Here is a 14,571-nt window from a genome sequence, read left to right on the forward strand (position 1 = left end):
TGTTCATACTGGAGCTTTCATTTCCATTTTCTAGTTCTAAATAATAGGAGTTGGGCTGGCCTGTGGAAGAAGTTAACACAGATTGGTCAGCTGAGGGTATTAGGAACACTCTTGCTTCAGAAGTCTCTGTGCTGAGGTCCTAACAGTGAGTGTACTTGTGCAGTAGCAAAGCACGTATACACAGGTAAAATTGTTCAGAAAAACTCATGTGTTGTCACTAATTGGTTTAAAACATGAATGTCTGGGAACCACAGAACCATCATAAAGGGGCTGGGTTGGAAAGGATGTTAAGTCACCTATTTCCAACCACCTTGCCATGGGCAGGACACCTTCTAGAGTGTCCTTCAAGGAACTTGAAGCCCTAGCAAATTCCTCTGAAGGAAGCCTTCTTGATGCATCTCTGATCTTCTTTCATCAGGGGTCAGGAACATTTGTTCTCTTTGGGTCTGATACAAATCAAGATTTTATAAACAGGAACAGAAGAATCTGGGTAAGATTTTCAGGGTTACTTTGAGCAAGAAACCTAACAGCTCAGCTTGCATGTGCAGTCAATACTGCAGAATTACCCCCGCTGTGGGTGCTGAGACAACAAAGTACTAAAATAGCTTGATTTTGCAATAAAAAGGACCAAGTATATTTTTTTCCTTTGTAACAACTCTGTAATATCTTCAGCTAAGCAAATTTGTCGCAAGTTAAACCAAGAACCTTACTGATCACATCTTTGTGTTCTGATGCCATCTGGAATTCAGACTTTGCGACCTTTAGCTGAATGTGACAGACAAAGCAGGAAAACCAGCCTTTTTAATCATTTCCCTGCTCTTCTGATAGTCAGTTGCAAGCCCCTACTACAGGACACTAGTGTACACCATGCTATTATTGTAAGCATGCTTTTGCAGTTCACTTGCTAGCTTCTTGTTCCTCAAAGATCCACCATTAGGCAAGACTGTATGATTGCCTGGGAAGAGTTGAGACCAGTTTGTTCATCAGCCAGCCATCACATCCTCCTCTCCTCTGTAAAAAACAACAACAAAAAAACTAAGACTAATTTGAAATAGGTTACGTAGTTACAAATTATAGAGTTTAAAGGGTTGTGCCTACAAGCAGTTGCTTCCATCCCAAGCCTCTCTGAAAGCTTTGTGAGGAAGCACTGCCTTCAAGGCACAGTACATCTACCCAAGGAATTGTAGTCCTGACCAGAACTTATCATCAAGAAGGAAAATTATGTCCAATGGTTTCTATCAAGAACCACAAATTCAAGTTGTTCTAAGCTGTTGAAACAGGTTTGCTATATTTCAATATGAGCATTCCTCCTAACAAACACTCCAAAAAAGCAAAATAAGGCACAGATTTCCAACTGTTGTTGAACAAGAAACCTGCTTCCCATTCTCTACCATCTGCAAGCAGCTCTTCAGCAGCACTCATCTGCTGCGTGTGCTGCTTTTAAGGAAATTTGCTGGTATTTCTGTATCAAGCACACTACGCTGTCACACATCACACACTTAAAATGAAGACTAACAACTCATTCCATACAAAACACACTTTCTTCCTCACTATGACAAGTGACTTACAAAAATCCCATTTTTTTGCAATCATGCAAAGCAGCTGCACAGCAACTGTCCTGCCCAAATTCTGATGTTTCAAAGGACTATCAAACCAAAAACACAAAGGGAAAGGAACAATTCACGCTTGTACCTTAATTACTCTTTAACACCGTATGATTTAAGAATTCTGTGATCTAAAGTCAAACTTCAGTCATCTAACTACTTCACAACCCTACATCTTGTAACTTCTCAAATAATCTTAAACCTCAAGCAGGAAATTGTTTCTGGCAAGGAATCTTCTATTATTTGGCCAAAAAGTGAAGTTACGGAGTTGCACTTTTGTAACTGTGGTGACCCACGTATCTAAGAGCTAAGAGGCAATCCAACCAGCGGGTATCAAAGTACAGTTTAACACAATAATTTCTCTACTGAGGATATTCTGTACAACTACCTGTAGCTGTCGGAAACCAAGTGTCATTTGAAGTACAGGCAGAGTTTAAGCACTGTTGAAGAGCTTTCTGTTACAAGCACTATTGCAGGTAATGTTACAAGTCATTAAAATACCAACTGGGAAGACCAGAGTCCATTTGAACAATTTATTAGTAACCTCTTTTACAAGTTTTAGAAAAAGAATCCCAGGATTTTGCCTCCTGTGTGTTTTCGCCTAGCCTCCTCATGGTCCATGATGCCAGCTGAGGTTGTCAGAACAATGTACCTATTAAGAAAGAACAAACATTCAGTTTATTGTCAGTTTTGTTCTGTATTCATGCAGAGCTGATGACACTAACTTCATTTTTGTATTACAACAGTAAGATTTGATTCTTTCAGTAAGAGCCTAATATAGCTAAGATCATGTTATCAATGAAAAAGGAACTTCTCTCACAACTCCAAAACACACAAAGCACATCCGCAGCCTTCTGTTCTCCAGTGAGGTTTACTCATACGTTTCTACCAGAAGTCAGGTTAGCTGTTCCAGCAGTAGCAAGTAACAGTTCTCAGACAAAATCTGCTTCTATTTCACACAGACATTTTTCCTGGGAGCAGGTAGAGTTGCCATGGTGCCAGACAGCTCAGCTCCGAATGCTTTGTCACTCACTGTTTTGAACACTGCTCAGCCTGATGCAGATGAATATCTGGACCCAGACTGACAACTGAAGCAGCCTGAGTCATTTCTAATGCCATCATTTGGATTATCAGCATACTTCAAACATCTTCGTGTTTGAAAACCTCCTGTCCTACCACTCTATAAATACTCTTGAAAAATCTCCATATGACAACACATGCTAGTCAGCTATGTAGGTACAGCTCAACTAAGCAGCTTATCACCAGAGCTTTAAGAAGAGAAATGACAAGGAACTGTTAATCCTGCCTCTGATGGGGCAGAGTGGCTGAGCTACTGCAATTTATTACTCTCGACTTAGTGAGTTTGGGGAGGGAAAAACATACTGTAACATCTGTGTTTCAGAGGTTCAAAACTCATTGAGTCTTGCACCACTTAATATCTTATTCAACTTGTACACAATCAGGAAGTGTAAAGTACTGCAACCCTACTGCAACTCAGTCATCTACTGACTTCCCTTACTCCTCTCCTATCTCTAAAGGGCAATTCATAAAATTAAAATGAGCAACAGAAAAATCTTGTTTTCTTGGTAAACTACAGAAGTGGTGAAACCAGGATGTACCAAAGCCAAGCAAAACAAAAAACTGTTCTTGGTTCATAGTGCCCCTTTAGAACTGGTTAAAAGGAGTATTTGTATGGAAGTTGAATTTTTAGGCTCTTATCTCCTTTTAGACTAATGAGTGAAGTATCACAGGACTCTAACTCAGGCAGTATCAAAGTGTAATTTAAAAAAAAAAAAAATCAGTTTCACATGTGCCAGCCACGGATTAACCTCCTCTCCATACTCACCCAAACTGACGCGAAGGCAGTAGGTTGTTCTGCCACTTTTCCAAATCCTTCAGCTGAACATCAAATCTGGGACTGATTACACCACACTATAAAACAGAATTCCATTACAAACTGGAGAACTGTATAAAGTGCATTTTGTACACCTGTCATTCTAACTCATTATATGAAAGAATTAAACAACTGCAATTAAAATATTCTGGCAGCAAAAGATTAGAGTATCAAAAGCATGTATCATCACCGTAGTATGAAATAGCTTTCTCTCAGAGAAACCACGACTCACAGTTGTTCAGCTTTTATTTCCTTAGCCTCACCTCCTTCCTCCTGCCTAAACAGAGTGACACACACTGCTGCTGATGCTAAACAATTTAATGACTAGACCTGGGAGAGCACAAAAGCATGCTATAAACCATTAAAGATTAAGTAGTATCCTACTTCATCAAAAAAATGAGATTATTCAAGGACAGACTACTTCTAATCATCATATGGAGTTAGCAAAAAAACAAAACAAAACAGAACAAAAAAAAACACTAGGTTTTAAACAAGGAGAAAGTAACACACACACAGTTACCAGCATCGCCAAGTTAATCGTATTACTTATTGACCATAACCACGACTAGCACCTCCAGTTACCTCACTGGCTCCAATTTTCTTAACTTCCAAGAGCCAAACAGGACACCTTACTGCAGTGATGGACATTTTCCTGAACCAAACAACTGTTCTCTTATTGCAGCTGTTGAGAGAAACATCACATACAGCTGCACCCTGCAAGATCTGCTACAAAATCATCCAGAAAGAGTTCAAGAAACACTATTCTCTAATCTGACACAGATTATTTTTATGACAGACACATAAAACTAGGAAATGGGGGTTGTGTCAGATTCTTTGCTACTACACTGAGGCAATTTTCAGCTGCATTATTAGTTCATCATGGAGACAGACCTCAACATGATTTTGCAAATTAACTTTAGCTTTCTTTACTTAAAAACCACCTCTCATTCAAATAGCATAACTAGAAACAATGGTACACAGCATGTCATCACAGAAGTAGAAAACTACTCAACATCTTAAGTCAAAAGCATCACAAAAATGCCAAACACCTAGAAGTACCTCGTACACCCCAGGAATTCGCAAAGCACTAATTAATGTAACATTTACCTTTCTCTCAACCACAAGCAATGCTCATCTGGCAGCAGCAGGGGGGCTTGGCTCTCACCATTTACAGGTATTAAACATCAACTGGAAAGCAACTCAGTTGCTCTCTCCTATTATAAAAGTCTCCTAGATAACTACGGCATCAAATAAAGAGAAATCACGAGATAGCAAGAAGTCCTTAAGAGAAACACATGGTACCTACAAGCTGACTTCCCCAAAGATGTGGAACAAAGATGTGGCATGGTGTGTTTAACAGAAATGTAATTAGCCAACTGAACTATTATGAACCTAAAGTTTAATATTTGATATCTACTGGTAACACCCATATTACTCTCTTTTAAATTGACTTAATTAAATACCCTCTTCTCACGAGCAATTCATTCAGAATTGGAGCAGACAAACAAAAAAGCCTCATTTAACCATCCCCCCAGAGAACTGAATTCAGGAAAACGAATCCTACCTTGTTCAGTCTGCCTGTGAGATTGACAACGATCTTCCCAGCTCTGTGATCGTCAATTATCTCAAATTCACCAATGTAACCTAGAGAAGATCAGAAAACGGACAAATCAAAACATGGTAACAAGATACAGCACAGCTTGCTTGACTCACTTCAAGCATCTTGATTTAAGTCAAAAAAAAAAACAAAACACTGTAACACTACAGCATCTGCAGAATTCCGTAAGTTTTTAGTAATTATGCTTTAAGTTACTTTACGTGTGCCTCTGATATGGCTCAGCTGCACCCAAATATCAATTGCTGTCTTTAGTTACACTCTGTAAAGGTGGAACCCATCTGAAATAGTGATTGGTTTGGTGTTTTCTTCTCCAGAACTTGTCCTGGACAAGGACACTTGTGGTAGTTCTAATGTTTGGACTTACTTTATAAAGAATACTGTAACAGTATATAAGAAATAATCAATAAACTTATCCCCCCAAAAACAATTAACAGCACACTCACCTTAAAGCATGCCTACGTTCATAATTTATAATCATTTTAGAACAACAATTATCACCAATTCACTGTGAAAGTCTGAACAGAACCTAATCAACTCCACAAGATGCTCAAGTTTACCTGAAAATCTCAGTCACTAAAGCAAACCAGCCAGAAACCCTGAACCAGAGCAACATCAGCACTGCGGGGTCTCCACTCACCATGTTTCATCATCACAGTTAAAAACCGGACGATTACTTTGGAGCATGGTCTGATGAGAACTTGGCGTTTCCCACGTTTCTCTGCATTGTTGATGCTTTTGAGAGCATCGGCCAGTACGTTCATGCGCACCATGGTGCCTGTGGGGAAGGAGAGAGCCAGTTATGTACACCACATTTCCATCAGGGCCACACTGACAGAAGGATGCCTTTCTAAGACTGATTTTAGATCTAAAAGACCTAAGACTGATGAAAAAAATATGTTGTGCTAAACCTCAAAAGGCATCCTGAAGCAAAAAAATTAAGTTAATACACACTCAGGTGTGCTCAAGAGAATGCACAGCTATTGTAGCAACTTGGGAAATCTGACACAGCGTTGTTTAAACTTGAACTTTACCAATAAACACACGTGAAGATGTGAAGACCACCACGAAGACAACATGTCATCCGTGTGACATCTCTCCCAGGTGAGCATTTGGGGTTTTAGACCCCAGTTATGCAGTATCAGCCGCACTCAAGGACCAGCACATGCATGGCATTAACCATGCTAAACGCTGCTTAGCTTGCTCATAACCAGAAGAGTTACAGGACGACAATAACACGCGGCTCTTCCACCCAGGAGCGTGGGCACCAGTTCCTGCACTCCGGGGACGAAGACAAGCGCCCCGAGCCGTGCCATGCCCACCGAGCCACCCCCAACCGAGCCAGCGCTGCCGCAGCCCCCCGGGCAGCCCCCCCAGGCCCAGGGGCCGCTCCCCGCGGGCCAACTCCCACCGCACTCGTGGCTTCAGGCCGGAGCGAGGCAGCACCCCCCCACCCCCGGGGCCGATCGCGCCCCCCCCGGGCCTCCCCTCACGGCCCCGCTTCCGCCACCTCCCTCAGCGCTCTCCCACCCCCCCCCCGGCTCCCCGCGGGCTCCTCAGAGGGCCGGGCGGGGGCAGCGGCGGCTCAAAGCGGCCCGGGCGGGTCGGGGGCAGTCCCCAGAGCCCGGCGGGGCGGACGGGGGCGGCGGCGGGGCGCGGATGGCGGCGGCGAGCGGCGGATGGTGGCCGGGGGCGGCGGCGGCGCCCAACTCACCGGCGCCGCAAGATGGCGGAAAAGGAAGGGGCCGGGCGCGCCGCGCGGGGTTATGGGAAGGCCGCGGCCGCGGGGTGGCGAGAGCGGCCCGGAGAGATCTCGCGAGAGCCCGCGAGACCCGGGCGGGAGGCAGCGGCGCGCGAGGCTCGGCCCCTCCCCATTGGTCGGGAGGCGCTTCCGGGGAGAGGCGGCTGCCCGCGTTCCCATGGCGACCGGGACGCTGCCGCTACGGCGGCCCCGAAGGGACAAAAGAAGCGGCGTTGTGTGAGTGCGGGGGCAGCCCTGGAACGCGGCACGGGGCACCTCCTGCCCGCAGCCAAGGCACGGAGCAGCTCCTGGTGCACGGCTCCCCCGGAGCTCCCGCAGTTTGTGCGCTGCACGCATGTCACCTGCAGCATCCCCATGGCAAAGCCGCAGCGGGAGTTAACGCCGGAATTGACACCCCCAAAGGAACGCACGGCTCCTGCTGTAACAGCTCCCTCTGAGCCAGCCCCAGCCCGGGGCAGAGGTGCCAGCAGGGCTCCTAGCACCCAGCCCCAGCCCCCGCTGCCTTTTGACATGCCCCATTTCTTCCACCAACAGCTCGTGCCAGTTAACCAGAGCATTTCCCAAATAAATCTCTGCAGCTGAGATCTACTCCAAGATTCACTTACTGAGCCTGACTGTCCACAGCCCCGGGGGCTTCCACCAGTGTTAATTAACCACAGGTGGAGTTACAGCCTCACAGCCCTCCCCCCTGCAGCAGGAGCTGGCCCCACACTGCCAGGAGCTGTGCGGATCTCAGGGAGGTGCTGCAGGAGGACGCAGCCACGCATGGGACTACCACATGACACAAACACCACTTCCTCCTCCAGTTCCTCAGATGCACACACAGGATTTTTTGTATGGTCACAAAGAACAAGTCTGGAAGAAGTTTCTTCTTACTCTGTATTTGCCTATTCAACAGGTACAATACACCAAGAGTTCATTTTAAAACAGTAAACTTTTAAAATGCATTAACACAGGTTTTAGCTTTTCAAAGAAAAAAAGTTCAGTTTTTAAAAAAGGAGGGAGGTCATAGAAAAGCACGAACAACTCAGACAGGCTTATTTACAACAGACAAACTTAAGAATTTCAGGGTGATATGGTGTACAGACAACATTCATAAGACCAAACATGCTACATGGCTCTGTGACAACAGCAGTTTCAGAACAATCAGCTGTTAAGGTAATGCACCTTACCTCATTGTCTACAGTCTCAGTGCAATAAATTGAGGTTTACACTACAGCTACAGAGCTACAGTTTATATATCCAGACCCCAATCTAGCAGATGATCTGGTCTATGCAGCCGGAAAAGCAAACAGACAACTGCTCACCTTCTGCCCGAGATATGGGTACACCCCCTCAGCTATGATCATTCCTACCCAGCTAATTGTGCCCCTTCCACAAGGCTCAGTAGTAACAAGCTTCCAAGAAGAAGTTTCCAGAACTTTCATACTTGCTGTAACTACAAGACATTAACCAGTGAAGCTACAGGTTATGAGAACACTGTCGCACACTACAATCGGGATGGGGCATTTTTGTAAGGGGCCTCTTCATTTGCTGACAAGACTAAAGCTCCGCACGGCAAAGGCCTGGATCCTTCCTATGAGATAGCTGCAGGCTGCAGAACCTTAACCTGGACAGCAAAAGAGAGAAACCCAGAGCAGCTGCTAGTGACATTTTGACTTCATCAGGGAGCCAATAAAAAAAAAGCAAGCCAGTGAGCAATACTACTTCTATTATCTTATGTATACATTAATTCTCAAAACTCTTTCCAAGGAAACCTTGCAAACAGCAGTCAAGTCTTCATTCATTTTTCTTTTCCTTGTGCTTGAGAAGCTTGTTTATCTCCCTTTTTGCCATTCCAACATACTTCGTAATGATCCCATGCTGGTTTAGTCCAGGAAACAGGAGCAAGAAACTCACTGGAGAAACAAAACCAAAAATTATTTACTAACCCTTTAACAAGCTTCTGTCACCTTGCAATTCCTCGCCTCTTGTAAGCCCCACTAACTGCTGAAAAACAAAGATGAAACCCCAGGCCAGAAAAAATTCCTCAACAAATAATCAAGTTTTACTACTACCAGCCTCATACCATTTTAGGAAGCTAACAAACTCAGTTTTGCTTTGCACACTACACACTTACCAATGAGATAAGTCAGAAAGAGGTTGTGAACCTGCTGTCCAATCCAGGCAACCACAGCAAGGGAACAAAGCATGGTCATGAAGTACTAAAACAAGCAAAGAGACCAGTTAACCACTGATCTGTTGGGAATTTTCCGCCTTCCCCTCAGCATTCAGCAACATGTCAAAGTTTAAAACCTGCTAAAGTTCCCCGGTCATCCCCATGCAATACACACAGCCTTGTTAGCATTGTGATTAGAGACTATGTCTGTACATTCCCTTTTATTTTCAGGCCATCACTGTTACAGTAAAGCAACTCTTTTCTATCCCTCACACCTTGCTATCCCTCAGCACCTGAAGCTTTATCCTCATCAGTATACTTCGTAGCTCCTGTACTTACACTGACACATTAAGGTCTTGTTTTTCAGGCAGATGGTGTGCAACTGAACACACACCTATTTTAATGTGCCCTTTACAGGCTGTTTCTGAAAATTGAAATATCCAAAGAAACACAATTTATCTTTATTTTAACATCAAGAGTACGCTTCTAATTGAAGCAGTATTACTATTTTAAAGACAGGTATCCTGCCACTCAGGGTTTGAATAGCATGTGTGACTGGCATTAAGCCACAGGCAGAATCGTTGGTTCCTGCTTCAAAATACTGGTTTATTCAGACACGTTCCTTGTTAAAGCACTTAGGACTGAACAAAGCAGAGATCATTTAATACCAACTCCCAGAACTCATTACCATTTTAGGCTTCTCTTCCTTTATTGTGAAGAGACGTTTCCACCAGCCAACAATTCGGCGACGAGACTTGACCAGGTTGCTGCAAATTTCATGAAATCTTTGCTGCTGTTCTGTAGTCCTTTTTTTTTAAAAAAAAAAAGACAGGAATAAGAACCCAAGTTTTCATCTCTCTCTCTATATTTTTTTTAAATGTCTCATACTATTTCCCAGCAGAAAGAAAAGTTGTCCAATACTTATCCTGACATTTGCCCCACTTTGTTTTGTACCCTATTTTTAACTGAGCATTGTCTCACAAATCAACTCCGAAAGAACCACCCCTATTCAAAACAGGAGAGCACTGCTTTTAATTATTCAATACCAATGTGCGTTCCTTTAGTACATTAGGCAAGAACATTTATCCACTAGTCAAAGTATACTAGAATTTTTAAACACAAAATTCAGTTCAAATATGGTTCACCTCCAGTGTACTGTGTTCATAAGCCCTGCCCTTCTTTGAAGCTATTTTAATCACTTATGATCACATTATCAGTCTTAAGATCCCTGGGCATTACTTCATCTTCTTCATATTTACAGCTACTACTTTTTCCAAACATAGAATACAATCCGCTTCATATTTTTTAGCAGAACTAGAATCTCTAGTGGACCGCAAAGAATGTGCCCTACCCCTTCAACAGGAACAATAAAGACATATTGCAGTAGTTACATTTCAAAGAAAAAAAAAAAGCAAGACATTTTACATGAGTTCTCACCTCATATACTATCGAGATTGTCAATTGCAATGACTATATAGGAATCATTTGACATTTGTGAAGTGGTAGATACCCATTTTGCTAAAGTTAATAATTCCTTTACACTCAAGCTATTTAAATTTGAGCTTTTCTTACCATTTATTAGAGCCAAAGATCCTAGGTGCAAGAGCAGGAACAAGATAATCAGCCAGACAGAGGAACATAACGAAACAGGAGACACCTGAAAGAACTGATGGATCCAAGTAGTAGATCATCCTGAAAAAAAAAAAAAAAAAAAAACAAACACTCAGTGTATTCAGCCATCTCAACAGATTGGCTAGGAACTTCAAATAGTAGACCTACCCCTTTGGAAAAAAAATTGAAGCTGGACAAATTTGCTCATCTTACTCATGAAAAGAGGCTTAAGCACTGTACTTCAGCTTCATTACAAGGAAATTCAGATGAAAAGATCAAAATACAATTTTCTGAATGCACTTGAACATAAAGTGCCACAATACAGCAAGCACAATATGATGTTCACTACAAGTAAAAATTCATTATTGCTCTCCCAGAAGTTGAGTTTGGGATGGGGATTTGTGAGGAAACACGTGAAACAACTAGGTAGGGTGAAAGCTCTCATCTTGTTGGTTCTTAAGTAAATCACAGGGTCCAGATCCACCCCAGGCTGCTGTTTACTGCCTCACCTGCAACAGCTAACCAAACCTGTTTCAGACAAGGAGTCACAAGCCTCCAAGCAGGACAGTGCTGTGCTCTTATATATGAGGTTTGCCACCATTTAAATACTGCTGTACAGGTAGTGGACAAGAACTAGCTTTTCTCATAAGCGTGTTAACATTCAGTTGAGTCCTGTGTAACTTATTTGCACTTTGCAGAACTTCTTGAACAGTGAAGAAAGAGACAAACCACTGCAGGGCCAGCTTTCTACACATCTGGCACAGTGCTGCTGTGCTGAACATTCGTCTTCAATACAGCACCAATTAAGAATTTGAAGCTGTTCTATTTCCTCCAAGTATTATTCAACACGCTATTTCCTGAGATTACATTACTTTTTAAAATTACAATTACTTTTCAAAATTACTTTTCAGTTTCATTCGACTTCCACCCTCCTCACCTCTCTTGAGGGCCATAAAATTTGCATTAGCCAGAAGACAGACTGTTCCTACCTCACCTTATTTGACATTCATACGTCCCCTCTTTTCCTTAGTCCAACAGCGCATGCAGCTGCAACTCTCCAGCTGGTGTGGACATTTATCTGTACAAGGTAGGAGCCACCCTGACTACCACCATGGCACACAAAGGCATGGACAGGCCTCCAGCACACCTATTTTGTACCCCTGTCAAAAGACGGGTAACATCCTCCCACTTTGACTCAATGCTGCATTCAGCTTGTCATTCTCTTCCTTTCTCAAAGGAGAAAAGAGAATCTAGGAGGACCAAGTTGTGTGAAACCAACTGAATTTGTCACTAAACACCACAGCAAAGACACAGAGTAGCTAGTAAGGAAAGTTTGCCCTATGGAAGCAGGTTTTTCCTTATGACCATAATGGTATTGCTGGTTGCTTAGGGAAGAAGGCCAGAAGATGACCAGATCTGACAAGCAGAACACACCAGTGAACAGCACACAGCTGAGCATGCTGAAGAGCTACAGCAACTCCGCCTACCAAACAGCTTTTGCAGAAAGCACCATCCCCCCAGTAGGACGCGACTTGTCTTACTTCCTGTTCCCAATTCTGGGTTTTTCTTTTCAGAGTTTACACGCGTTCAGAAATAGAACTTGAAGAGCCTTCCTATGTGATTTTTTTTAAGATGTCTTTGTAGTCTTTTCTTAGCAGTTTTGCTACTAGCCATGAGCGCAGTGCTCATGCTCTCTCTATGAGCTACTTACAGGAAAGAAAAGGAAACAACACTCATCAGCGCAAGAGGAAACCAGGCTCTCTCCCAGCGAAGAATTTTATCAGTCATCAAAATCACTTCTCCCCATCCTTGCAACTGCTCTTCCAAGCTAGCAGTTTCCGCAGCCTACACAAAAAAAAAAGAGAAGAAAGTGTTATTACTAATCAGAATCAGATTATTTCCCATACAGAGTAGCTGAAGAAAATGTCAGAGACCCCAGCCACAAATCCAAGTAATTAAATTATTAATAACGCACTAAGTTATGACACAGTAGAAAGGAAGTAACAGCATATCTTACCAGGCTAAATGCTACCTCCTCACAGATTTTATCAAGGTGTTCTCCTTGAATCTTCCCTCAGTTTAGTGAAAAGTCAAGTTTTAAAGCCCAGCTAAAACCCCTCAACTTTTAATTTTCAACATCAGGAAAATATATTTTAAATAGCTCCCACGTTGCAGCATTTTCAAAGATAACCCTAACACAGTTAATCAGTTTTCTAGATGTTGTCCAACACTAACATTTTTGCTATATGGAAGATAGTTGAAAACACTCAGAAGTACAGTATGGAAAAGTTACCCAGCTGATCACACTTGGCATGCAAAGAGAAAGTTTTCCTACCAGTTGCCCACGACAGTGACCAGGCAGCCTTTAAACTGCTGTTCCCATATTATTTCTCCATTCCTCCCCACGCACCTTTTGCAGAGAGGCCCTGCCTGCCCTGGCACCAGCTTGCTAAGCAGTTCACCTCAGGTGTGCCACATTTAGCATGGCTTAATAGTTTGCCCTCAGGGGAACAATGGATCTCACAGATTACAAAATCCTCGTAAACACGAATGGAGCTGACTGCCCCCACAGTAAGGGGTAAAAAGCCATGGAGACCTGCACATGTGCTGTGCAGAGATAGAGCAGATGTAGTTCTCAATCACATGCTGCTCTTATCTTAAATGGCCTGACACCACTAAATATGGGCAGCTGAGTGCAGCTACCACTGTAAGGCATAGTTTACTTTTGTCACACCATCTGAATTATTAGAAAACCACGTTTCAGGGCAAAAAAAAAGATCAGAAAGCTATCTCACAGACTGCTGAATACCCTTCAGTCATTATATCTTGCTCATGTTATAAACACAAAACCTTACACAAAACAGCTGCTTTACTCCCGAAATCAGTTTATGACAAGCTGGTTTGACTTTACTAACTCTGGCTGCATGCATTTATCGCAACCAAGAGAAAATTAATGGGAAGCATACCGGGATGGAAGAGCGTTATTGATCATGGTCAGGCTACCACAAGTCAGCTTCTGTCAACACCGCTCCGGTCCTAAACACTCCTGATGGGCAGGATCTAGCACAGTGGTGTTTCCCCCCCTCCCCTCCCTTAATTAAAAAAAGCTTCCATAAATGTGAACTGTTGTGAATAGGGCATCCACTCCTCTAGGATACTTGAATCCGAAGCAGCCTTTTCCTGCAGAAGCTCAGGCTTCCCTTCCACCCCCAGGCTGCTGAGGGTTTCCTTCACCCCTTCCCAGATAAATAACGCTCTAGGAAGATTCCCTTCTTCACCTTTTGCCTTTTAATGCCTTTCCAGCACCCACGCTTACGATCACAGACATAAAGGCGTTTCTTTAAGCTTAGGAGCATTTCTGCTCCCCCGCCCAACGGCCCGGCCGCTGCCCCCTCCCTCAGCCCCGGCGCTGAGGGGACGGCCGAAGGAGCCCAAACACAGCCGCGGCCGTTAAACGGCACCCGGAGCATCCTGAGCAGGGCAGGGATCGCCACCAGCTCCCGCCCGAGCACCGCCCAGCAGCCCCATGCCCTCACCAGCTGGTAGGCGCTGTTGTTGTCGCCCTCCGCCATCTTGTGCCGCCCTCCTCACGCCGCCGCCCCCGCCGCCTTTTGTAGCCGCCGCAGCACCGTGTCCGCGTCCCGATTGGCCAGCTCGAACGCCGCGCGGACCAATCGCCGAGCCCTCGCCGCACCCACGCCGCAGCCGGTTGGGCGGTGGGGTTTGAAGCGAGGCGGTTGACCAATCAGCGCGCGGGGCGGGCGCCTCCTCCCTTCTCTCCGTCGCAATGCGACGGCGGCGGCGGGCGGGGCCCGGGGCGGGCGGGGGCTGAGGGAGCTGTGCCGGGGGCGGGGCAGCGCAGGGGCTGTCAGCGCTCGGGGCGTGTTTGTAGTTTAAATCTTTACCCCCCAGCGCCGGAAATGTCGT

The 14,571-nt window shown here is 44.3% G+C and overlaps 2 protein-coding genes across 2 annotated transcripts; both read right to left on the reverse strand.

The window, feature by feature from the left end:
* Nucleotides 1-2,123: 2,123 nt before the first annotated feature.
* On the reverse strand, nt 2,124-6,978 carry RPS15A (ribosomal protein S15a). The gene is made up of 5 exons (XM_027468984.3): nt 6,828-6,978; nt 5,754-5,891; nt 5,063-5,142; nt 3,451-3,536; nt 2,124-2,256 (listed from the first exon to the last, which is right to left on the reverse strand). The coding sequence occupies exons 2-5, from the start codon at nt 5,884-5,886 to the stop codon at nt 2,163-2,165; spliced, it is 393 nt and encodes a 130-aa protein (XP_027324785.1). The 5' UTR covers nt 5,887-5,891; nt 6,828-6,978; the 3' UTR covers nt 2,124-2,162.
* A 758-nt stretch (nt 6,979-7,736) lies between these two features.
* On the reverse strand, nt 7,737-14,332 carry ARL6IP1 (ARL6 interacting reticulophagy regulator 1). Its single transcript, XM_038186959.2, has 6 exons — nt 14,181-14,332; nt 12,356-12,489; nt 10,606-10,725; nt 9,722-9,839; nt 8,995-9,079; nt 7,737-8,773 (listed from the first exon to the last, which is right to left on the reverse strand). Exons 1-6 carry the CDS (start codon nt 14,214-14,216, stop codon nt 8,655-8,657), a joined length of 612 nt encoding a protein of 203 aa, XP_038042887.1. The 5' UTR covers nt 14,217-14,332; the 3' UTR covers nt 7,737-8,654.
* Between the last annotated feature and the right edge of the window lie 239 nt (nt 14,333-14,571).

This window comes from Anas platyrhynchos, chromosome 15 (assembly GCF_047663525.1).
Source record: "Anas platyrhynchos isolate ZD024472 breed Pekin duck chromosome 15, IASCAAS_PekinDuck_T2T, whole genome shotgun sequence".
In the NCBI taxonomy this organism is placed as follows: domain Eukaryota; kingdom Metazoa; phylum Chordata; class Aves; order Anseriformes; family Anatidae; genus Anas; species Anas platyrhynchos.

Coding starts and splice junctions, on each gene's coding strand:
- ARL6IP1 (XM_038186959.2), bottom strand. CDS start 14,216: ATGGCGGAGGGCGACAACAACAGCGCCTACCAGCTG. Junction 9,840..10,605: donor ATCTTTGGCTCTAATAAATG/GTAAGAAAAGCT, acceptor TTAAAAAAAAAG/GACTACAGAACAGCAGCAAA. Junction 9,080..9,721: donor AGGAAGAGAAGCCTAAAATG/GTAATGAGTTCT, acceptor TGCTTGTTTTAG/TACTTCATGACCATGCTTTG.
- RPS15A (XM_027468984.3), bottom strand. CDS start 5,886: ATGGTGCGCATGAACGTACTGGCCGATGCTCTCAAAAGCATCAACAAT. Junction 5,143..5,753: donor AACTGTGATGATGAAACATG/GTGAGTGGAGAC, acceptor GATCTTCTCTAG/GTTACATTGGTGAATTTGAG. Junction 3,537..5,062: donor TCACAGGCAGACTGAACAAG/GTAGGATTCGTT, acceptor TCTGTTTTATAG/TGTGGTGTAATCAGTCCCAG.